The sequence below is a fragment of the Podarcis muralis genome, chromosome 9, assembly GCF_964188315.1.
Source record: "Podarcis muralis chromosome 9, rPodMur119.hap1.1, whole genome shotgun sequence".
NCBI lineage: Eukaryota > Metazoa > Chordata > Lepidosauria > Squamata > Lacertidae > Podarcis > Podarcis muralis.
In genome coordinates, this window is record NC_135663.1 from 24396241 (window position 1) to 24421137 (window position 24897).

The following is a 24897-nucleotide window of genomic DNA, read 5'->3' on the forward strand; positions in this document are numbered from 1 at the left end:
CCTAATAAGCGTGTTTAGGATTGCAGCGTGAAGGGATAGAATAAAAGTGCTGAAAACTTATTAAAATTCCTGAAAAATGGTAATTACAAGTTTTAGATTTTAACATTATTGTCTCCCTTCCATTTTCCCAATTTAACTGGAATGTGTATTGTCTTTTCATTATGTTAATAACTTTTGGAAGCCATGTATAAAAGCGGAACATTTTCTGCAGAAAAAAATCCACTACATATCACCAATCATCCTGCAAAAAAGGCCCCCATGTTGATGAAGCGGGTGATCAGAGAAGAGGCGTTTTTCTAAACGATGCTCAGAACAGAGGACTATTAAAAAAGTGACTTACACCAACATCATTTCAGTGCTGAGCCATTTCATTTTACCAGGTTTTAAAACTTGAACTAATTATAATTGTTTTACGCCGCTGTATTAAAACTTTAGGGGTTTTTTTAGTATCTTTTCATTCTGTTGTTTTATTTTATTTTTTTGCAAGATGCCCTGGGAACCAAGGCAAAGGGTAAAAACAAGAAGGCTTCATAACTCCTCCCTTCCAAGTTGAAGAAAAACACTCAGGTTCCTCCTCCTGCGGTTGCCGTACAAGATGGCGGCGCCCAGTTCGGTCTACTCTATGGCGTCCTAGCAACAAGAACGAAATAATACGTCAACGCACTTCCGGGTCTTGGCGTCGGCGCTTGAACTTTGACCCGCGCTCTAGCGTCTGCTTCCTCTTCCGGTGCCGGCTCCCACTCTAGGTAAGAGCAATTCAGTCTGTCTCTTTCGGGGAGCTTGGCTTAATCCGTTTCCATCCGCGGCAGGGAGGGCTTGAGGGGCCTTGCGGGTACGTCGGAGGGTACTTCGGAGCTTGGGGCGAAGGACGAGGGGTGTATGTCGGTGGGCAAGCCAGGAGAGGCCGGCGCCTGGGTGGGAGTCTTGCGTGCAGGCCTCTCCGCCTCGCACAGGCTTGAGCGAGGCCTTCCAGTCTGCGAAGCCGCGCAGAGCTGTGAATAATCGCGGGCTCTCCAGTTCTCTCGCACTCGGGCGGAAGGCTAAATAAAATGTGTTTTCTCCCTATCCAACGGCGCGTTCGATGCCCAGTTTTCACTGCGAGAAATAAAGGGCCGAGGACATATTATTCAGCATCTGGGTTCGGTCTCTTCCTTCTCCATCCAGAATCACCGGGGAATTGATTTTGAGATATTCTCCCTTAAAAATGCGGGGTAATTGGCGGTGGGTGGATGGGGGAAGGAACCACACCGAACTGCAAGAGTGATGTGGTTTCTGAAGCGTTGGCTTGGGTGAGAGTTCCAAGTACAGCACTTAACTTCTGCCATGAAGTTCACCAGTCTTGTGGTCTCGCTAAACCTCACTGGCCTTCCTGGGTTGTTTTGAGGGTAGTCAATAAACCCTAATACATTTAGTTCATTGGAGGAATGGCAAATGTGATTATACACCACCTTGATTGCAAACTGTGTTGCTGTAACAGTGTGGTAAAATGGCTAACTGCTTTGGGATGTTGTTGCTGTTTTACAATCAAGCAATGTGTTAATTTTACGAAATAAAGTATGAGACTTGAATTGGGAAGAACTTTCATGTGCCAGTTATTATGTTACCTCTATCTCATTTGAATGACAGAATAGTTATGTAACACTGGCAACTGGGGTTTGTGTGTGTGTATTCTCTCTGTCTCATACTCTGCTTAGAATTCTGCCTTCTCTCACTGTATTTTCTTTCCTTGTATAGACAAAATGGTCCAGCGTCTAACATACCGACGTAGGTTGTCCTACAACACAGCCTCTAACAAGACCAGGCTGTAAGTAAAATCCTCCTATTAAATGATTGTATTATTGTTAAATAAATTTTATAACACTTAAATTAAATGACTGTTTCTTTGGTTGATACAGATCCCGGACACCAGGCAACAGGATTGTGTATTTGTACACCAAGAAAGTGGGCAAGGCACCAAAGTCTGCATGCGGCGTGTGCCCAGGAAGACTTCGTGGTGTAAGTGTATTCTCTTTTACTTGTGTTGACTGGCATCCTAAATAAAGACAGGAACTCTAGCTCATTGCCCAATTTATATTGGAAAATCTGGTATACATGGTTCTTAGGTAAATCCCCCCCCCCCCAATCTTGCCTGTAAAAATCTAAAGTGTTGCATAGGCAATTGCTTGTTAATACATTTGTAATTTCATTGTTGGCATGATGCTCAAGCCAGTGCCTAATACACTGTTGAACTATAACAATGTGGGCCATTTGCTATAGCACCTTAGAGCTGAAACTATAAGTGTGCCCTATCTGTTGTTTGTTTTGCACTTGATCATTATTCATTTGTCATTAATTTCAAGCATTATAGAAAAATCAGTGGTGTCCACATAGATCTGAAACAGAAAATACCTCTTCCATCTTAGCTAAAATTAGCTTTGTAGAGTTGCCTCTTTCATGTGTCCTCTATTTTCCACAACTAAGTAGCAATCCCCCCCCCCCTTTACATTGTGACAAAACAGGAATAGTTTATTTCACGGTAATAGCAGTGAACCAATATTACAGAATTGGAAGTGCTTTAATGCTGAAAATAACATGCTAATAAACTGCTGCTATTTTTAACATAATGGTGTGCATACAGTCTTGTAACAGTACAGAATTGAATTATGATGTGGTTGAAGAGGGCAAGTGAACAGGTGGTGAAGAAATGAAAGAGAAATTAATTGTTGACAGTGTCTGCATTTACTGAAGTGACTATCTGAAGAGGATATCTATATTTGATATTGTTTTAACTAAGACTTTAAAATTGATTTCCTCAATGTCATGGAAGGTTGCTTAAGGGAAGCACTAAGTAGCAAAGCAATTTTAGTGTAAAAGTACTGTCTTTCAAAAAAAAAATTCCCTTGTTCTTAGAAAAATATGTGTCTGCCATTCAAAAAACAATAGCTGCTTATAATGCCTTACAGTTATTTAAGAATATAAAAGCCCAACTGCAACAGACATAAGGCCTATCTAGTCTATCCTGGTGTCAGTCTCCAACCAGATGCCCGTGAGAAGCCAACAAGCAGGACAAGAGTGCTTCATACTATTATATGCCTATTGTCTCTTCATTTGATTGTCTTTTAACAAGCCTAAGACTGTGAATCATGCAGACTGGGGGTTATACAAATGTATTTTTCACTTCTTACAGGTTCGTGCTGTTCGCCCTAAAGTTCTTATGAGGCTGTCAAAAACAAAGAAGCATGTTAGCAGAGCCTATGGTGGGTCCATGTGTGCTAAATGCGTTCGTGACAGGTAATTTATAAGCTTTTTTTTTTTTTTAAGTTCATGGGCTATAATTTTTAGTTCCAAATATCTGTTCTTTCTTGTAACTCCTCCTTAGCGGTGGCCCCTTCTTCATGCAGCCACCTCTACCCTGAGCTTAGGCAACTTTAATGGCCTTTAAGCACTGATTAAAATAATATCTGTTGTTGATGCTTGCATGTTTAAGTTGCTGTCTACCGCCTTGTGACTTGATGTGAAAGGCAGTTTAGGAATGTCTTTAAAAAATAAATAACTTTGCTACTGTAGAAATCTGGACTAAAATTTGTGCTGTACAAATGCATGTTTTTTTTAACCCAAACTAACTCATCCCTGTCTGGGACGCGGGTGGCGCTGTGGGTAAAAGCCTCAGCGCCTAGGGCTTGCCGATCAAAAGGTTGGCGGTTCAAATCCCCGTGGCGGGGTGCGCTCCCGTTGCTCGGTCCCAGCGCCTGCCAACCTAGCAGTTCAAAAGCACATCAAAGTGCAAGTAGATAAATAGGGACCGCTTACTAGCGGGAAGGTAAACGGCGTTTCCGTGTGTGGCTCTGGCTCGCCAGAGCAGCGATGTCGCGCTGGCCACGTGACCCGGAAGTGTCTCCGGACAGTGCTGGCCCCCGGCCTCTTGAGTGAGATGGGCGCACAACCCTAGAGTCTGTCAAGACTGGCCCGTACGGGCAGGGGTACCTTTACCTTTACCTTTAACTCATCCCTGCTTGAGATACCAATAAAAGAAGACAAGTATATTTTACAAATTGTGTTGTGGATTTTATTTTACTAAGTGATTATTGCTTGTTGTCTCAGAATGAAATAGCTTATTTTGACTTCCAGCCATATCAGCTTGTAAGCAATCAGCAGCACAAGCTGTTTTGTATTTAACAAAACCTGGTCATCATCGATCACCAGGAATTCCCTCCAGTTGAGTAAGAGGGGACAAAAGAGAAACAGTGCAATCTGTTCCTCCGTTACCAGTGTCCTCAGTTTCTGCACTGTAAGGGGACAAGGGACCTAGTGAACACAGGGCTTGTTTCTGATTTCTCAGACCATGGTTTGGAAGCTTCTCTGAATATAGCCTGTGTGATAACTAATGACCAATGCTGAAATAGTAACAAGTGCTTTCCTTTTTCTCTAGAATCAAACGAGCATTCCTTATTGAGGAACAGAAGATTGTTGTCAAGGTGCTGAAGGCCCAAGCACAGAGTCAGAAATCAAAGTGATAATTTGTGTTGTCTGCCTAATAAATGAAGATTTCACTTCCATGTGTAGTGATTTTTTTCCTGGAGAACTTATCAAATATGTTCAGTATTGAGGTGAACACTGGAGTTGTAAAGGGTGGGGGCTTTGTGCTGATTACTCTCTTCGGTGTGTTTTTTTAAAAAGCATTAAATACATATCCTAAACAAGTGGCACATGGAACAAGGAGCTTGAGGATCCACTGGGAGAAATTAGCATGAGCCAGGAAATCATCACACCTTCAGGTTTAGTCAATCTTGCTAGGTTCCCTAGCGTATGCTAGAAACCTTCATGAGGGATTGCTTTTGTGACACCGTAAGCCTGGACTCAACCTTAGACATTTCCTTTGCCACCCATCAGGACCCCATCACTCCCAATTTTTAACTTTTAGTTAAGGATTATTTGGCAGGGGTAGTTGCTTGGCAGCATTTCCTGCGTTTATGCTGCTTACTACAATTCCTTAGATTTATGGGCCAAAAGCGATGAAAACTACTGATCTTTAGTATGAGTTTTGTTGTTTTTAGCTTACTTCCACTGTGGGAAAGAGGATGTATCACGGCAGAACTTGCATAATAATTAAATGTATTTTTTTGGTTTTGTTTAAAATGTACCCTTCTGCCATAAGTGATTTTAAAAGAACTAAATATAGGACAATATCCAATATCAGTTCTGCTGGCCAGTGAACTACTGTGCAGGCAATGGAGCTTCCTCTTGGTCCGTCCAATTCCCCATGCAATCTCAGAATCAGCTCTGGAAAGTTAAAGAACCATCCAAAGCAGATGTTCGGGGCATGGGGTGAGGGAGGAGATTCCTGTTGCACCAGCAGATCTATGCACAAAGAGCACTGGATACATCCCATAATTTATGTGGGATCTTGCAAGGTAAGTTGTTTAGTGCTTGCCTTTACCTTGTAGGCTCTTGGAGCACTTCTGAAAGCAACCAGACACTTTCTGTGATACTTGTGAAACATACGAACTAATGGTTATATAAAAGAAAGGTAAAGGTACCCCTACCCGTACGGGCCAGTCGTGACTGACTCTGGGGTTGCGTGCTCATCTCGCTTAAGAGGCCGGGAGCCAGCGGGTCACGTGGCCAGCGTGACGAAGCTGCTCTGGCGAGCCAGCACCAGCACAGTGCACGGAATCGCCATTACCTTCCCGCTATAAAGCGGTACCTATTTATCTACTTGCACTTAAGGGTGCTTTCGAACTGCTAGGTGGGCAGGAGCTAGGACCGAACGACGGGAGCTCACCCCGCCGTGGGGATTCGAACCGCCGACCATACGATCGGCAAGTCCTAGGCACTGAGGTTTTACCCACAGCGCCACCCGCGTCCTAGTACAGTGGTGCCTCGCAAGACGAAAAGAATCCGTTCCGCGATTCTTTTCGTCTAGCAGTTTTTTCGTCTTGCGAAGCAACCCCATTAGCGGCTAAGCGGATTAGCGCTATTAGCGATTTGGCGCTATTAGCGGCTTAGCGGCTAAGCTGTTAAAAGGCTATTAACGGCTTAGCGGCTTTGAAAAAGGGCGGGGAAAGCGGGGGGGAAATGGCGAGACTCGCAAGACGTTTTCAACTTGCGAAGCAAGCCCATAGGGAAATTAGTCTTGCGAAGCGCCTCCGCAACGGAAAACCCTTTCGTCTTGCGGGTTTTTCGTCTTGCGAGGTTTTAAGGATATTACTGAATAGTTCCTTTCTAAGACAGAAAGGGAATTAAGAACAGCTTATATAACCATTACAGAAAGGAACTATTCAGTAATATCCTTAAAACCTTTGTGAGTTGACTTTTGTATCATCTCTGATTTTCTTGTCAGGAAAAATGAAAAAAGTAAGACAGGTGTCTGCTTAACCTTTGCTGCAAGTATTCGGTTAGACTTAGCTTGTATTAAGAACTGTTGGACAGCACCATAATTAAATGATGTTTTGGAAAGGAGATCTTGCTCCTAATCTTAAATTTTGAGTGTGTAGTATCTTCAGTTCTTAACAATCAGATGAGGTCAAAAACCCAAGAAGTAGCTAATTCATTAAACTTCATTTGAGTGAACAAGAAAGATGATTTAGAATAATCACTACAATCTGATAAAAAGCCTTGCTAGTGGTAAAAACAATGCAGGCATTAAGAAAACGGTAATATGCCCCCCTGATTAAAAGACAAAAGACTGCTGTAATATCAAGGCAGACCTAACTCAAAAAATACATGACGGCTCTCATCTACATAAGCACCATTATGGTGACATCTATAATGCAATGAGGTACCAGATTACGTTTTTTAAAGACCTCATAGAAGTCTTAAAATGACACAGGATAAATGAATGGATGAAAAACATTTGTACATAGTTTAAGATGATTTACCATCAAGTTTAGTGGTCTAAATATAACATTTGTTAATTTTTGTTTGAAAGTAATTTCCATAGATTTCAATAGGACTTAACTCCTAAATTTGACAGGTTTCAGCCTTAGTTTTCCTATAAACAAGTTCAGTGAGTATCAAAATTTTGGAAAGAGCATGTGGCGCTAAAACACTTTTCTCCCTCAGGTGGAATTATCTCAGCTTTGTTTACCAGCTTTCTGAAAAGGCAAAACTCATACTTCTTAGTAGACTCATTTAAATGTCCATTAATATTTTCCCTTTGAATCTAACAATGGCCCAGCACATGTGGAAGTGCCAACTTCAGCTGTGTTTTTTGCAGCATGGTCAATGCCTGGGAGCAACCAGTCTAGCTGGGGAAAATACACTAGGAATGGATGCTTCGGCACTAGCAAAAGTGTATATGAACATAGTTGCCCAATGACGGGAGGTGAGGTTGCTTCCAGGAGGTGTCTTATTGTGCGAGGGAAAGGGTTAAAATCTGGCAAATGCTTGTTTATTCTAACTCCTGAATCTTAATTCATTTAGATGATGAAAGTTTAATTGGCTTCAGTAGAATTTTTTTAATAAAATGTTGCGTGATTTTTGGAGACGAGAGAAGCTTAATGTTTAATGAAAAAGCCCTAATTTTGTTTTGAATTTATGAAGAACATCGGGAGAAGAGTCTGATGCTGCAGGGCATGCTAAAAGTAAACTACCTCAGTTTGTGAGTTGCATGTTAAAGTAGTTTAAGCAGAGCCTTTTCTGTTAATTCTAATGAGAAAGGGAAAACACTGGTTTTTAAAAGAGGAAATGGCTCTAAATTGACCTAGGAAAGCATAACTGTTGAATGTGGTAGAAAGAGACAGCCTTTTAAGCAGTTGGTGTCATCCACCACTCTTTTCTGTGTATAAAAAGAACAATTCAACATTTGATGGATTGAGACAGCCACCTAGCTAAATCTAAATAGCAGAATGCACCAAATCCTCTTTGTTCGGTAGTTTAAAACTTTATATTAGTATACTAACTCCTTAGCTTATAGAAAATCTTGTGGGTGATGGAAATAATGATTTGAGTATAAAATGTGTATATACCTGACAATTTCTTGAAGTTTGTACTTCCAAAATACTATTTAATCACTCGGGGGGGGGGGGCAAGCTGTACCTCATGTTGGACAATATCACAGTTATGGTGGCTGGGGTTGGGAGTCTAGTTAACAGCTGGAGGACCACCAGTTAGCCACTAATGGTTTGGTGTTGTACTTAACCTTCAGGCTATTCCCCTCTGCCGATTCTACTTTAAAAAAATAATCAAGTGTAACTCATTAACCTTAATTTCAATGTTGAACACTGCATCTTTAATTATGAAGTTCCACATGTATATTGATTATGTACATTCTGGCAAAGACATAGATGCTTTGACAAGCTGAGCAACAGAAAATTCAAGTTAAGAGAGTGGGCTTGTTCTTAAAGAGCAACTCTGCCATGCTGTGGCTACTCTTATCAACTGCAATTACTATCACTAATTTTGTCATCTGGATATGTCTATGAAGATTAGTATTTTTAAAATAATCAACTTATATATTCTTACTTTTGATAGAAACAAGAAGTCAAAGCAGGTACTCATGCACAGGAAGTCACAGAATTATAATGCCCCCCATATAAATATCATTAATGTGTTTTAAATCCAAGCTGCAGGTGAAACGTTAAACACAAACTATAAAGGTTATCAAACCCAAGAGTCTTGTTCAACACCCACAGAGATTATTCTAGGCAAAATTACACAAGGACTCTTTCCTGTTCCCTTCACTACAAGACCATTCTACTGGTGTACCAACTGCACCCTTTCTTAGAGAGTTTGCCCAAAGTTATTCATGCTCTAGTAACATTAAGGCTAGATGACTTTAATGTGCTGTATTTGGGACTGTCTTTAAAAACCAGTATGAAGGGAGTTTCACTAACTGTCAATATGTTTCGCTGCTCAATTCTTAGTTCTGATCTTGAACTTTGAAATCCTTAGCTCGGAATTCTATTGCCTTGTTCTGCTCTAAGTTGAATAAATAGTGAAGGATAACTGAGCAGCAAGTGGATGAAATTGGAAGTTTTTCCAGGGCAGGGGGTTCTTGATCAGTGGTCCATGAGCTTCATTTAGGTGGTCCATAATGTGTCTGTAAAAATACAGCTAAAAACCATACTGCATTTATGCCAGTTCCTGCAAAAGGCAGAAAAATCATTAAGTTTTCCACCAAGATCCTCAGCCTTTTCAACTGGTTTGACAGAAAAAAAAATATGGAAACCACTGTTCCCAGGACAACCTTTGCCAACCAAATGTCTGGCAATTATTTGGGAATACAACTCCCAGTGTCGCTGCCCATTAGCTACACTGACTGGGACCTATGGGAGTTGTAGATTTTTAAAAAATGTGTAGAAGGGGCCTAGATCACCAAAGCCTTTTCGAGAGATAACACCATATTAGGCCCCATCTAAACATTTAAAGCAGCATCATGCATATTATTATTATTATTATTATTAGAATTTATATACCACCCTATATCCAGAGGTCTCAGGGCGGTTCACATAAAAAGATCACATTATATAAAATAAAAATAAAAGCAATACCCCCCCAAAAGAGCCACATTTTAAAAGTCATATTAAGCAGTCATGCTTTTTTCCAAAGAATTCAGGGGATTGTAGTTTGTTAAGGGTGCTGAGAATTGGTAGGAGACCCCGCTCAGAGAAGTACAATTTCAGAGCTGCCTGTCAAGACAGATGGATCATTAAACCACTCTGCAAATTGTAGCTCTTTGAGGAGAATAGAGGTCTTTTTGTTGTTGTTTAGTTGTTTAATAGTGCACGCCAGGCACTCCTGTCTTCAACTGTCCAACCATCTTGTCCTCTGTCGTCGTCTTCTTGTGCCCTCCATCTTTCCCAACATCAGGGTCTTTTCCAGGGAGTCTTCTCTTCTCATGAGGTGGCCAAAGTATTGGAGCCTCAGCTTCACGATCTGTCCTTCCAGTGAGCACTCAGGGCTGATTTCCTTCAGAATGGATAGGTTTGATCTTCTTGCAGTCCATGGGACTCTCAAGTCTCCTCCAGCACCATAATTCAAAAGCATCCATTCTTCGGCGATCAGCCTTCTTTATGGTCCAGCTCTCACTTCTATACATCACTACTGGGAAAACCATGGCTTTAACTAGACGGACCTTTGTTGGCAAGGTGATGTCTCTGCTTTTTAAGATGCTGCAAGAGGTCTTTTAACACCCTTAAAAAACTACAGTTCCCAGGTTTGGGGGAACTTCTGATTGTTTAATGCGATACTGCCACCGCAGATAGCTCCTTAGTCGGTTGCAGGAAAAGAAAAACTATTGTGCCCTTTTTAAGATTAAGCGGAGCTTCCTTCTAATAAATCCTGCACAAAATAGTAAGATAGAGGGTGTGACGTAGCAGATGGCAGCTTCTACTTGGAATGTGGGCGCGGCTTATTTGAGGGGGCGTGGCTTACGCGCGTCCTGGCAGGGCCACGTCTACCCGTTTAGAAAGCCACGTTTAGCGTTGCCAGGACTTGGCAGATCAGTATCTTCTCCCAGCCGCTCCTTACCGCACGCCGCGGGAGGGTAAAAAAGATATTGATAACGCGCCGCATTAAAATTCGGGTTTCTCCACATTTATTCGTTTTGCGTTTCGTTTACGCGGCACGTTATTATTTTCCTTCCTCTTTCTCCTGAGACGTGTTTGTCTTGTTTCCCTTGCAGGACCCAGCTAGTTACCGCCTCAGCTTTCGTTGTCGTACGGACGGTGGCCCCGACGAGCCGACCGATTCTGTAACGGCGCATGCGCGGGGGTAAGCTGCCGTTGGGAGACGAGGGGAGTTCGTGGCCTGAGGAGACGGGACGGCCGAGCTGCCTCCGCCGCTGAGAGTCGACATGGAGACGCTCTACCGGGTTCCGTTCGCGGTGCTGGAGTGCCCCAACATCAAGCTGAAGAAGCCGAGCTGGGTGCACATGCCCTCGGCCATGACGGTCTACGCGCTGGTGGTGGTCTCGTACTTCCTCATCACGGGAGGTAATTCCCTTGGGAACGACGGGAGGCTCTGCGCGGTGGGCCTTCAGGCGCGCACATAAATACACGCCAGTGCACACGCGCAGCTCATTCCTGCCTCCTCGGTTGCACCATATTCATATATAGAATTTGCAGCTTTATGCCTCTCAGTTAATTTACAGCCGTTTTAACATTTCTAAACTCGACTTCCTTCTCTCCCCCCCTCTTTTTGCGGTTCCTTAAATTGATTTTTTAAAGTATTTTCTTCATATCCGAATTTAACTTAATTTGTTCATTCATTTATCTGCTTTAAAGATAAACTGTTATGAAAACTGCAGGTGGGTTATTACAATAACCCTGCCAGTGTTCTTACCTGTTTGCAATCTGTTTGTAAATATTCAATAAACAATTTCTGTTCTTTCTCCGTTGCCGCATATTCTAGTTGTAATCTTCCATTTAGGAGTGAAAAAAAGCCAAAAATGGGTGGGGGAAAGGCATGAAAAGCAAATGGGTCCCTCTCCAGGCTTCCCGTTTGCCTGCCAGGGTGGTCCTGAGTTGTGCCTTGCTACGGAAGGGGTGTTTCTGTATTAATTATTTTAGGAAAGCCCCAGAGACACTAGCAAATGAAAGTGACCCGGGGACAGGTGCAGAAACGCTACTGTTCCATTTCATTCATTTCTTTTGTGATTTGTTTATGCCCTGAAGCCTTTTCCCTCTAAGGAGTTTGAGGTGGCATGCGTTGGTAATATCCCATTTCATCCTTGAGGAATCCCTGCAACAAACCACTTCCCCGCCCCTCTTCATTGAATCCCCACAGCAACGCCATAAGGTAGCTAAGGCTGAAAGGCACAGTGACTGGCCCACTGATGAGCTTCAGGGCTGAGCAGGGATTCAGACCCTGGCCTCCCAAGTCCTAGTTTGACACTGTCCACTACAGCACCATTGACTGGCATATTTTAAAGTTTCTAAAGACACACCCCAGCCGAGCATTGCAGGGGGTTGAATCTGATGATCTTCGGACTCCCAACATTATGATCCTATGAAAGCACTAGACTGGTGTGAGGGGTGGTGGTCTGGGCAGTGCGGTCTGGAGAGGGGGATTTGATGGCCCATTCTAAGTTGGAGACTGGCTCTTGGTGACGAGTGGTTGTTGCAAGTAAGGTTTTTTTGTTTTTGTTTTTTTAAAAGGATAAAGGACGGTTAAGTCCAGTCAAAGGTGACTATGGGGTTGCAATGCTCATCTCACTTCGGGCCAAGGGAGCCAGCGTTTGTCCACAGACAGCTTTCTGGGTCAACGGAAACCAGAGCGCACAGAAACGCCGTTTACCTTCCTGCTGCAGCAGTACCTATTTATCTACTTGCACTGGTGTGCTACAAACTGCTAGGTTGGCAGGAGCTGGGACAGAGCAATGGGAGCTCATCCCGTTGCAGGGATTTGAACCGCCAACCTTCCAATAGGCAAACCCAAGAGGCTAAGTGGTTTAGACCGCAGCAAGTACAGTGGAACCTCGGGTTGCGAACGTGATCCATGCGGGAGATGTGATTTGGCTGTTCCAGTACTGAAAGGAGAGGAGGAGCCAAAAGCTGCAGGTCTCTAGAGGCTCTGCAGTGCTGCCTCTCCCTTTGCTGTGTAGCCCGGCAATATGGAGTGGGTGCTGCTATATTGCAGCTGAGGGAGACTCCTGATTGAGCTGGTCTTTCAGCAGAGCTGGAGAGAAAATATACTGGACTGCAATCTGAAGTATTAACAATTGAGCTGTGTTACAGGATTGTTGTAAACCATTTGTAGCATTGCACATGCATGTAAGTGCATGGGTAATAACGGTGGATTGCATTGGAGGATTGTTGTAAGCTACACAACCACAGCCCTCCTCATTCTCCCTGAAACTTGTGATATGGCAATAGTAGCTGTGTACTCTACTGCACAGTTTTGTATGTCTAAAACTAAATGCAGCCCGCCAAATTTTTCACATGAAAAAAAGACCTTAAATCATGAACTTCTGACTTTCTACCTTTAGGCTTAGGGAAGGTGGTGTATGTGTGTGTGTGTGTGTGTGTGTTCTTTCAAATTAAATTTACATTTTTTTTCTCTCTTTCTGTAGGAATCATTTATGATGTAATTGTAGAACCTCCCAGTGTTGGCTCAATGACAGATGAACATGGACATCAGAGACCTGTGGCCTTCTTGGCTTACAGGTATAAAATATACTCGATACTAGCAAAATGTATTTCTCTAAAGATTACTATGGAGTATTTTGACAGTGAACTGCTGTTTACATGGTGAGCTGGCTGTTAGAACATTGTGATCAAAGCTCATTGTAGCTTTACCAAGCTACAAAAATGAATAGAAACACTAGCATCATTTTAAATGAAGCTGTTTAACTTAGTAGACAGTCCTCCTGCTCTATGGAACAGAGTCTTAGCTGAACTGAGTTAATAGTCATTCATATGTGTCAGAGCTGCCTCAGGTCCCAGCTCACAAAGGACCAACGCCAGTATCTGTTTATATACCAAAGTCTTTATTGAAGTTCATTGTTGGTTTTACAGCCGCGGCGCGCAGCCCTACGTCTGTAACTCTAGACCGTCGAAGCTCCGTCTGAGTCTCCTCCCCCCAGACACCAGTTTAAGACCCTAGCCTTGCTCCACCTCTTCCTCTGCTCCCTTTTCCTCTGGGTCCGCTTGTCCGCCGAAGTCTTGCCCTTCCTAGACTCTTCCGAGGCTGACTCCCCTGAGTCTTCCCCCCTCCCTCCGGCGAGCTTTAGGACCTGGTTCCCAATCCGTGCTTTCTCCTGTCCCGCGCGCCTGTACATTTGAACTTGGCGCGCGCGCCCAGCCTGCCACTTTCCTCCTGACCGTTATACTGCTCCTGTCGCTGCTTCCCTCTTCGGGGATGCCAGCTGGGCTAGACTCCGCCTCCCTGCTTGCCGGAGGAGACGCTGACTCTGACCTATGAGACTCTTCCCCCCCACTACGCTCCGGTGGGGAAGCTGGCCCTGATTTCCAGCTACTGCTCTGGGAGTCCCCGCTGGCCCCCTGCTTCTGGTGTGTCCCTCCTGGGACCCCCCTTGCCCTGGCCACCGGCGCTCCCTTCTGGGAATCTTCTGATTCACTGGAGAGGCTCATGGAATCTCTCGGGTCACTGTCATTCTGCCCTCCGCTGTCCTCAGATTCTTCCCCTTCGCTCTCCATTTCCTCTCTCCTCTGCGACTCTGCTCCTGAGCCCCTGACAATATGGTTTAAACTACTGTCAAGGATGGAAACTAATTGTCAGAGAATACACACCATGTGTAGCTACAAGGAGTTGTAGGGCCATCCTGTTTGGGGACTTGGGATCTAAAGCAACAAGAAGTATCATGGCAAAGGGAAAACCAGTAATAAAGTGCCTGATATATTCTGGAAAGAAATTGCGCTCTGTGCGTCTTGATAGTTATAGCTGAAGGAATAGCCAGATGTTTGATGGGATTGCTTCTCGGTAAAGAGCTCTGGGTATGGTAGCTATTTGCACTGCTTTTGGGAACTTATCATCTTTGTTTAATAGCATCAAGTCTAATGGTTTCAAAGAGGAAGCAGCTTTTCCTGTAATGTGACACTGATCATTTATTTTATTTTCTACCTTCCACTGTATCATGACGACTGTTTTTCTTGTGTGAGAGTAGAATATATGCATGCACCTATGTTTGTGAATTTTACACAATGTGACAGGTTAGCCAGATAATCCGTAGCACTGCTGTTCAAACTAAAATATTTCCTTGTCTTGTATGCAGAGTAAATGGACAGTACATTATGGAAGGGCTCGCTTCCAGCTTCCTCTTCACAATGGGAGGCCTTGGCTTTATAATATTGGACCGTTCTAATGCACCAAATATCCCAAAGCTGAACAGATTTCTGCTGCTTTTTATTGGATTTGTCAGTGTCCTGTTGAGTTTCTTTATGGCCAGAGTATTCATGAGGATGAAATTACCGTAAGTAAATTGTTTCTCCTATGATTTTCCGACCTACACTTTTAATCTTTATCACAATCTAAAGATGAAATAAGTACTAAGGGGAAAAATAAAGGTATTGCACAGACTTTTCTCATGTTTTTAAAACTTTGTTTGGAGCAGTGTGAATTACACCACAGGTTTTTTTCAGTAGACAAGCAAATGTCCACTCTAGAGAAGTAATCATAATATTGAAAGATTCCAGGCCATGAAATCAGAATATTTTTTTTAAAAAAACTGACTGCAGTGTCTCAGATGAGGGAATCAATACTATTTATGGGAAATGCTATATAAGTACTGTTGTAAAAAGCACTTCACAAACAACTAATATTGTTTACAGTCATCCTGCAAGGGAGATCAGCTTTATCCCCAGTTTGAGGGAGATTGAGGCAGAGTCTTTGTGGCTAGCTTTAAAGTCCAGAAGGAAACCAAGAATGATTGAAGGAACATTTATCTAGGAATATACAACAATTTATTGTATATGTAGATCATGTCGCTAACCATGAATTCCAGCAATGTAAACCTGAAGCAAGCACATGAGGGTACAATAATTAAATATGACCCATAGATGGTTTCCTACACAGAAGTATCTGGCTTCCTATACTTATGTAGTGATCCCTCTATTTTATAAAAGATGCTCACATTAGTGTTTTAAGACCTAAAGCACTCCCACCCCAAATATCTGAAAGACTGCCTCCTTTCTTGTCCTGGGTGTTAAGTTCAGCAGAGGAGGCCCTCTTGGTAGCTCCACCCCTCTCAGATACTCCAGGTGGTGATGGCCCAGGAGAGGGCATTATCTGTGGCAGGCAGCCCCTAAGTTGTGAAATGCCCTGTCCACTGTGGCAACTTCAATATACAGTTTTCAGTGAATGCCTTTGACACCTGAAATGTATACTTTAAGAACCCACCCTATTTTTGGTGATGGCAGCTTTTGCAATTGTGAGTAATCACAACTGTTTTTAATGTTGTATTTTAAATTGTTGTAACCCACCTGGATGAAGAGCAAACAATCAGTAATATATTCCTCCCTCCCTGTTCAAATCTTCCCTTTGTCCTCTAGGGGCTACTTAATGGGTTAGTGCCTTATTGTGGAGTGTCGCAAAGCAGAAATCGGATTTTCTTCTCTTCGTGAAGAGGAATGAATAGCAAAAATTCCACAGCCCCACCCCTCCTGTCCAGAGAGACAAGAAAAAGAGAACGAACTAAGGAAAGGGCTGCTTTCTCCTTTTCTTCTTGTATAAAGAGCAACACTTGTTACAGGCGGTTAGTTTATTAACAGATTTGTGTCTATTTTTATGACTGTTAAAAAATACTCAGAAGTGTTAACTAGGCCTAAGTGTATTGAACCTTAAACGTAAAACCTTTGTCCTTCAATCCTGTTCCTCTCCGCACCCCTAAGGCTTCAAGCCAAAAGTAATACTTTTACTCATGTACCACCATGGCTTGTTCTTGCTCCTTTTGAGAGAATGGGGGTGGGGGTTAGAGGAATATAAATGGATCATTTTCATGATTGCAAATTGACAGAAGTGTTTGTCAGTGATGCATGACTGCCATATACCACCTGTCCCTGATACAGCAGCCTGTGATGGCAGGAAAAAAAAGTTGTGCCTGTCTCTGGGTTAGGCAGTCCAAGCTGACAGAGCTTAACACATATTGAGAAGCTGTGAGATGTCCAAGAGTTGTAGGGTTGTGGAGGCTCCCAGTTGAGCTTCTGCTTCCTTAACCCCACCCTTGCCTAACAGGTGGTTGGTGTTGGAAAACATTTTGCATAGTGTGCATGTGGGGCAGGGACTGCTCTTGTATAACTTTGGATATTGGGTACAGACTTCCACTTTCCACACCAGGCTCCTGCAGCAGAGTTCACCTGCTTTGCACATAGGAGTATCTTCTCAGTTGGGGTGTGTGTTCTATCAGAGCAGTGTCGGGCAATGTTTACTTTGATATTCATTCTAACGCAGCAAGAGAATACGTGTGTGAAGGAAAAATCCATTATTGTGTGAATGTAGTTCTTCCTCTTCATAAAAGATAAGAAAGACATATTAAACATCTTTTTCTACTAAATTACTTTGTGTTTAATACAGCGTTCATATCTTGGAGCATTTTTGGCATTCAGACTGAGTTGATTACTGCTTCATAACATCTCTGCCTGGCGGCCAGTATTATTTCTGTTTTACAGATGGGGAGAATGACTTGTTCTTGGCCACATAATGAGTTTTCTGCTAAACCATAGACTTCTTCCCAGATGTTCCTAGGCCAATTTCCTGGGAATTTCCAAGGAATGGTTCTGGGTCATCTTTTCATTTATAGCCTAGGTCCAGTTTGTTCTATTTATTCAAATTTCTGTACTGCCCTTCATCATGGGATGGTTCACATCATAAAAATACAAAATGAAAACACAAAAATACATACTAAAACAATAGCAAACCAATAAGTGCCCTCCTACAAACACAGTTAAAAAGCCATAGAACAGTAATCTGCAAAGCACCTGGTTAAAGAGAAACATTTTTGCCTGGCGCCTCAAGGTATGTAATAAAGGTGCCAGGTGAGCCTTTTGTGATGCTACATTAAATTGTCTATATTACCTACCTGTGCATAATCTTGAGGCCCATTACTTGAAAATACTCTTATAGTGCAGTCATTTACATTTCTGTTTAGAAGCAAACCCTGCTGAATTTAATGGAGCATATTTTTTTATATGATTGCAGCTTTAATCTTCTCCAGTGTCAGGGCGGGTGGAATCACACTAAGTGTTTTGGGTTGTGCCATCAATGTTTGAATGGCTCTTTGCTGTTACAGACTGGTCGTGTAGACTTGGAATTTTTCACTTCAGGAGGCCCAATAGTTTTAATTTATTCTGAGTTATGATACTACTGGGTAGTGTAAGACTTTGGTCCCATCAAGCTTTGCTGTCTATCCTCTTTCCCTCATTTTTTTTAATGAAAGTGACAGACCATAGACTTAGAGCATATTTTGTTTTATTTCTATGCTGCCCTATACCCAAAGGTCTCAGGGCGGTTCACATAAAGGATCACATACATAAAATCAAAATACAAAAGACAACCCAATTAAAAAAACCCTAAAAAGAGCCAGCATTTTAAAAAGGGTATAGGATGTAGATCAGGTCAGGCAAAGGCCTGGTTAGAAAGGAACGTTTTTTGCCTTGTGCCTAAAGATGTACCTCGGGTTAAGTACTTAATTCGTTCTGGAGGTCCGTACTTAACCTGAAGCACCACTTTAGCTAATGGGGCCTCCTGCTGCTGCCGCGCCGCCGGAGCACAATTTCTGTTCTCATTCTGAAGCAAAGTTCTTAACCTGAAGCACTATTTCTGGGTTAGCGGAGTCTGTAACCTGAAGCGTATGTAACCCGAGGTACCACTGTATAGTGAAGGTGCCAGGTGAACTTCCCTGGGGAGAGCATTCCACAAACCCGGGGCCACCGCAGAGAAGACCTGTTCCCGTGTTGTCACCCTCCTGACATCTTGAGAAGGAGGCACACAAAGAAGGGCCTCAGAAGATGATCTCAGGGTCCTCCGGGTAGGTTCATATGGGAAGAGATGGTCCTTGAAGTATTGTGGTCATGAGCCGTTTAAGACTTTATAGGTCAAAGTCAGCACTTTGAATTGGGCCCGTAAACTAATTGGTAGCCAGTGCAGTTGGACCAGGATCGGTGTAATATGCTCAAACCGTCTTGCTCCGGTGAGCAACCTGGCTGCTGAATTCTGCACCAGCTGAAGTTTCTGAACTGTCTTCAGTGGCAGCCCTACGTTTAACTTATATGACTTCTGATCCCCATCAAATGCCTCTTCTGAATAGAAATATGCATTCTTAGTGACTGTAGAACCCCTTTTAGGTACACCAGAAAACCTGCTAATAGAGGGGATGTAATACTGTCACAAATACAGATACAGTATATCAAAGAAAGCAATTAAGTAGGTATTACATTGTTTTGCCAGCAGGTGGCACTGCTTGCATGGATTTTGTGTATTGAAGTGAAACATAATGAGATTTAATAATAGGATTTACTTATACCATTCTAAGATAAAATGAGATGGGAGAAGTAGGAAAAGGGTAGGTTTTTATCAGACTCCACTGTAATCAGTTTTCCTTTGGAATGTTTTTGTGGCAGCAGTTCAGTTTACAATCTCCTCCTCTTGCTCTACTTTTACTTCTACCCTCCCTTCAGTTTATTTTTAATTTGGAATCTGTGTTCCTCTTTCCTTGGTCATCTGCACATGGGCTCATATGACTCACCCTAGAAACAAAATATCTGGCTACATCTTAACAACAATATTTACTGGGAATGTAATAAAGACACTATTGTTGCTAAGCTATTATTTCCTGGTCCTGCCTGTAAAAATGTCCCTGAACCACTAAATATGCGGAACAGTCTTAAGTTTCTTAGAACTGCAATTGTTTTGCTGAACAGTTACCTAATCTTTTGCAGACATGGAAAATGAATGCCACCCACATGATAGCAAATACAGGCAAAGTCTCATAATAGTAAATTCATAAACAGAAATGAGGGAGGACATAATCAGCCAAGTGCTGCTTCCAACTGGAGCTAATGGAAATGATTGGTAGATTATGCAGATACAGCTGTGCCGATGGAACCTAAGTGTCAATGTACATGTTTGATCAATGTTGCCCCAATACATGGTAAGGTCTAAATATGCCCATATTTCTGGCCTGCCTATGACCATGTCATGACCCCAGAACTGGGCTTCCTATCTATAGCTCCGTCTGCAGAGCATGAAAATCCTAACCATGAGCTCCATCTTTGGCAAAAAGATTCCTGTATTGCAAGGGGTTGGACCAGATGGCTCTTGTGATCCCTCCCAGCTCTGTGATCTTCAGATAATGAGGCTGGGGGTTTCAAGTGGGGAAGGGAATTGTTATCAGAATCACTTGTGCAAGAGGATCTCATTGTGCCATTACCTGTCCAGCATGAAAAGGTCATGTTGCTCACTTCTGACTCCAGCTCAGAAGCCCTAGTAGAACCATGGTCCCCTCCCCCAAGCATAGGCAAACTCCAGCCCTCCAGATGTTTGGGACTACAATTCCCATCATCCCTGACCACTGGTCTTGTTAGCCAAGGGTGATGGGAATTGTAGTCCCAAACATCTGGAGGGCCAGAGTTTGCCTATGCCTGCCCTACCCACTCCATTGGAATTTATTACTCCTAAAGCAGTCTGGACCCCTTTAAATGCAAAGGCTGCTCTCATGGAATGTGGAGCCAGCTGCTGAGATAGAGCTGTACCTGCTGTATTATTATTATTATTATTATTATTATTATATTTGTTAGTCACTGTATCTTGCCCAAAACAACTCAAAGCAACTTACAACCAACCAAACAAATCAAATAGGCTGAGTCTCAAGATGGCTGTTGCGGTCTGCTGTTACGGAATCTCCAGCCTAAATCCTGCATGGAGCTGTCCAGGGTGCCGCCTTGTTTCCATGTTGCTGAAGCTGTTGCTTAAAACAGAACATACTCAGCTAAGGAGTTGCTGTGCAAAAAACAAATTCTGAGTGGCATATGACATGTTTAACAAGTGACATATGTGGATCCCCGAATCCAGTGTTTGGATTCCTCATCCCATGGCCCAACATGCCCTTTTGCTGTTTCACCTGCTATGCCCACAACTGGACAATGCAGATCTAGCTGTTGCCCTGCTCCCTGGGGCTGATGGGAATTGTAGCCCAAAAACATCTAGAGGGCACCTGGTTGGCTAAGGCTGATTTGCACCTTGGTGACTTCCAAGTTGGACTACTGCAGGCATAGGCAAACTCAGCCCTCCAGATGTTTTGGGACTACAACTCCCATCATCCCTGGCTAACAGGACCAGTGGTCAGGGATGATGGGAACTGTAGTCTCAAAACATCTGGAGGGCCTAGTTTGCCTATGCCTGGACTACTGCAACATACTGTGTGTGGAACTGCTCTTGAATGTGGCTGCAGAATGCTGCCACTTACCAGTTGACAGACTTGAGTCAACACACTCATATAATGCTTGTCATGAGAAAACTCTTTGGCTGCCAGTTTGTTTTGGGCTCAATTCAAGGTCTGTTAAAGCCTTAAACAGTCTAGAATCGCTTCCTGTATAAACTCCTGCATCACTTGAGAGCCACTGAACTGGGCCCTGTGAAAGTGTCATATGGTCAGGTTGACTTCTACAAGAAGCAGGGCTTTTCCTGCTGCAACCCCCAATACATGGAGGTGATTCCTCCCTACTGTCTTGTTGGATGCAAATTAAAACCTTCATTTTTCAGTCCACCTTTGATAATTGAGAAGTTGCTGGTTCTGATACACTGTATTTGTGACAGCCTGTTTTTAGTTGGTCTTCTTTGGTGATCACTCATAGCTGAGTAAGATTGTCTTCCATGAACACGGTCTTAACAGTGAGTTTGTAAGTGACTCTGGGAGCCAGTTCTGGATCCACACATACTTCCACAGTGGGGATATAGGTTTCCGGACAGGAATTGATCATGATGAGGGTTTGCCAAACGTGCCTTCCTCAAAGTCATGAGGACTTTGTGCTTCTTCAAAGTCATGACACCTTTGCTATTGATTGGTGAATTTTTTTTTAAGTGTGGCACACTGCTTTGAATTCTTTATCCAAAAGTGATAGAAATGAATGCACTAATTCCATGCTAAAAGGGGATCTGAGCATAATGTGTTTGTGTGCGGTTCTGCTAGGAAACTTGCCACACACAAAACCCACGTTTCTAGCCTGCAATATAAAGGCCATACAGTGGTACCCCGCAAGACGAACGCCTCGCAAGACGGAAAACCCGCTAGACGAAAGGGTTTTCCGTTTTGGAGGCGCTTCGCAAAACGAATTTCCCTATGGGCTTGCTTCGCAAGACGAAAGCCCATAGGGAAATCTCCGGGACAGCGGGGAAGCGCAGCGCGTCTTCCCCACTGTCCTCGGACCTCCTCCGAAGCCTGGCGGCGGGGCGGAGAGACCTCTTCCCGCCGCCAGGCTTCGGAAGGATGCTCCGAAGCTAAAGAAGCTAAAGCAGCCTGCCGCGACCCTCTCCCGGCTGGAGAGGTGACGCGCGCCTATGGCAGGAGCCTCCATAGCCGAGCGTCACCTCTCCAGCCGGGAGAGCGCGCGCGGGGCTAATGCAGCCCCCCGCGACCCTCTCCCAGGTGACGCGCGCCTATGGCATGAGCCTCCATAGCCGAGCGTCACCTCTCCAGCCGGGAGAGCGCGCGCGGGGCTAAAGCAGCCCCCCGCGACCCTCTCCCAGGTGACGCGGGCCTATGGCAGGAGCCTCCATAGGCGCGCGTCACCTATCCAGCCGGGAGAGCGCGCGCAGGGCTAAAGCAGCCCCCCGCGACCCTCTCCCAGGTGACGCGCGCCTATGGCAGGAGCCTCCATAGCCGAGCGTCACCTCTCCAGCTGGGAGAGCGCGCGCGTGGGGCTAAAGCAGCCCCCCGCGACCCTCTCCCAGGTGACGCGCGCCTATGGCAGGAGCCTCCATAGGTGCGCGTCACCTCTCCAACCGGGAGAGCGCGCGCGGGGCTAAACCAGCCCCCCGCGACCCTCTCCCGGCTGGAGAAGTGACGCGCGCCTATGGCAGGAGCCTCCATAGGCGCCCGTCACCTCTCCAGCCGGGAGAGCGCGCGCGGGGCTAAACCAGCCCCCCGCGACCCTCTCCCAGCTGGAGAAGTGACGCGCGCCTATGGCAGGAACCTCCATAGGCGCCCGTCACCTCTCCAGCCGGGAGAGCGCGCGCGGGGCTAAACCAGCCCCCCGCGACCCTCTCCCGGCTGGAGAAGTGACGCGCGCCTATGGCAGGAGCCTCCATAGGCGCCCGTCACCTCTCCAGCCGGGAGAGCGCGCGCGGGGCTAAAGCAGCCCCCCGCGACCCTCTCCCAGGTGACGCGCGCCTATGGCAGGAGCCTCCATAGCCGAGCGTCACCTCTCCAGCCGGGAGAGCGCACGCGGGGCTAAAGAAGCCATAGCCCGCGACCCTCTCCCAGCTGGAGAAGTGACGCGTGACTATGGCAGCAGCCTCTGAAGGATGCAACGAAGCCTGGCGTGGAGGGGGGGGCCGGAGAGACCTTCTCCCCGCGCCAGCCTTCGGATGGCTGTCCTGAAGACTTGGGGTGGGAGAAGGGTTTTCCTTCCCACCGCCAACATTCAGAATGCTGTTCTGAATGTTGGCGGTGGGGAGGAAAAACCCTCCTCCCACGCAAGCCCCGGGAACAGAGGGAAAGCGCTGCGCGCCTTCCCCTCTGTTCCCGTACCTGTGCTGAAGGCTTGCGGTGGGGAGAAAAGCCCTTCTCCGCACCACCAGCCTGGCAAGCGGTTTCCCTAGGAACGCATTAATTGATTTTCAATGCATTCCTATGGGAAACCGTGCTTCGCAAGACGAAAAACTCGCAAGAAGAAAAAACTTGCGGAACGAATTAATTTCGTCTTGCGAGGCACCACTGTATTCACTATCTTCCTGCTTCCTTCCTTTCCTGTTGGCTAGTTCATCTCCATTGTTTAGCCTTTTTTACTTGGCAAAGATGCACTAGCTGCCCGTGGACTTAAGGTACATAGCTCAGTGGCAACATATATGTTTTGTATGCAGAAGGTCCCAGGTTCCATCCCCAGCAGCTCTAGCTAGGGCTGGGACAGACCCCTGTCTGAAATCCTGGAGGGACACTTCCATTCAGTGTTGACAATTCTGATGTAACTGTACTGTTGAACTGGCTGCAAATGGCTTATGCAGCCTTTGTTTCTCCCCCACACAGCTACTTGGAATCAGGACAGCTTTGAGCTCAGGAATCTGTTTCAGTAACTCTCTCAGGCTTTCAGTGTCAGGCTGCAGAAGGCTATTTTTGACCCATTCCAGAGTGGTAATGTGTGAAAATACCTAACACTTCTCCAGCCCTGTTAGAAAGCTTAGCATCTCAGCAGCAGTTTTATAGGGTAAGGCTACTAAAGGTAAAAGGTAAGGTAAAGGACCCCTGGACAGTTAAGTCCAGTGAAAGGCAACTATGGGGTGCAGCTCTCATCTTACTTTCAGGCCGAGGGAGCCAGTGTTTGTCCACAGACAGCTTTCCATGTCATGTGGCCAACATGACTAAACTGCTCCTGGCACAATGGAACACCGTGACAGAAGCCAGAGCGCATGGAAATACAGTTTACCTTCCCGCCACAGCGGTACCTATTTATCTACTTGCACTGGCATGCTTTCGAACTGCTAGGTTGGCAGGAGCTGGGACAGAATAACAGGAGCTCATCCCGTCGCAGAGATTCAAACAGCCAACCTTCCGACTGGCAAACCCAAGAGGCTCGGTGGTTTAGACCACAGTGCCACCTGCGTCTACATGATAAAAAACTCCATCTCTCTTCTCTTTAAATCCACTAATCAACACTTCTTTTTTGTTTGCCTTTTTTCTTCTGCAAAGCCGTAAAATGCATGTCCTCTCTTAAACCCACAAGGTCTTTTTTAAAAAAAAAAAAAGTTCAGCAAACTGCTGGTCAATCACTTTCTCACTGTTTTGGTTTGGAGCTCCTTTTCTGCCTAGGAACCAGAAGGGACGCACACCCTCCGCCGGCACCCAATCCACTCCCGTGATGATGATGATGCCATGTGTTTGTGGCTTGTCCTGAGCTAACCTCTTTTCTCCCACAGGGCTTTGTGCTGAGCTATCTTCCCCTGCCTAGTGTGCTCCTTTTAGCTGCATGCTGTTGATCAAATGAGCAGCTATAAGTATAGCATTTAAACAGGCAAGCCCATGAAAGATCGTATTAATTTTCACACTCAGCTTGTGTAAGCCATGGACACTGGGAATGAAGGATCAGGTTCTGCACTGGGTGAGAGATTCCCTTAACCATAAAAGAAGTCCCAAACGGGTTAGTTTTCTCAGGAATAGGGACAACTCTGGTGGGTAAAAGTTCTGCCACTCACTGCCTGGCCCTCATTTAGAAATTCAGGGGACGCTGCTCCATCAACCTGAGTCTGCTTCCTGCCTCCTTGCTGACATCCCGTTTTTGCCATGCTTCCCAAGGGAGCTGCAGTCTGAAG

General features: G+C 44.8%; 2 protein-coding genes across 5 annotated transcripts in view; both read left to right on the forward strand.

The window, feature by feature from the left end:
• The window catches only part of RPL34 (ribosomal protein L34), a 466563-nt gene extending 462030 nt beyond the window's left edge, over window positions 1–4533 (forward strand). Inside the window, exons 1-5 of one of the 4 annotated variants that reach the window (XM_028744583.2) lie at window positions 641–746; window positions 1735–1804; window positions 1896–1995; window positions 3167–3270; window positions 4409–4533. In XM_028744583.2, the coding sequence (XP_028600416.1) occupies window positions 1740–1804; window positions 1896–1995; window positions 3167–3270; window positions 4409–4493 (354 nt within the window). In that variant the 5' untranslated portion in view covers window positions 641–746; window positions 1735–1739 and the 3' untranslated portion in view covers window positions 4494–4533. Of the gene's footprint in view, window positions 1–640; window positions 833–1732; window positions 1805–1895; window positions 1996–3166; window positions 3271–4408 lie in introns of those variants that run through there. The other 3 variants (XM_028744584.2, XM_077933908.1, XM_077933909.1) reach the window with 3 other exon arrangements.
• A 6108-nt stretch (window positions 4534–10641) lies between these two features.
• OSTC (oligosaccharyltransferase complex non-catalytic subunit) lies at window positions 10642–16930 on the forward strand. Its single transcript, XM_028744208.2, has 4 exons — window positions 10642–10913; window positions 12992–13085; window positions 14654–14851; window positions 15930–16930. The coding sequence occupies exons 1-4, from the start codon at window positions 10775–10777 to the stop codon at window positions 15946–15948; spliced, it is 450 nt and encodes a 149-aa protein (XP_028600041.1). The 5' UTR covers window positions 10642–10774; the 3' UTR covers window positions 15949–16930.
• Window positions 16931–24897: the final 7967 nt, after the last annotated feature.

What these genes read in the sequence shown, in the direction of transcription:
- OSTC (XM_028744208.2), top strand. Translation starts at nt 10,775, where the DNA reads ATGGAGACGCTCTACCGGGTTCCGTTCGCGGTGCTGGAGTGCCCCAAC. An exon ending in GTACTTCCTCATCACGGGAG is followed by an intron (nt 10,914 to 12,991) that starts GTAATTCCCTTG and finishes CTCTTTCTGTAG; the next exon opens with GAATCATTTATGATGTAATT. An exon ending in GTGGCCTTCTTGGCTTACAG is followed by an intron (nt 13,086 to 14,653) that starts GTATAAAATATA and finishes TCTTGTATGCAG; the next exon opens with AGTAAATGGACAGTACATTA.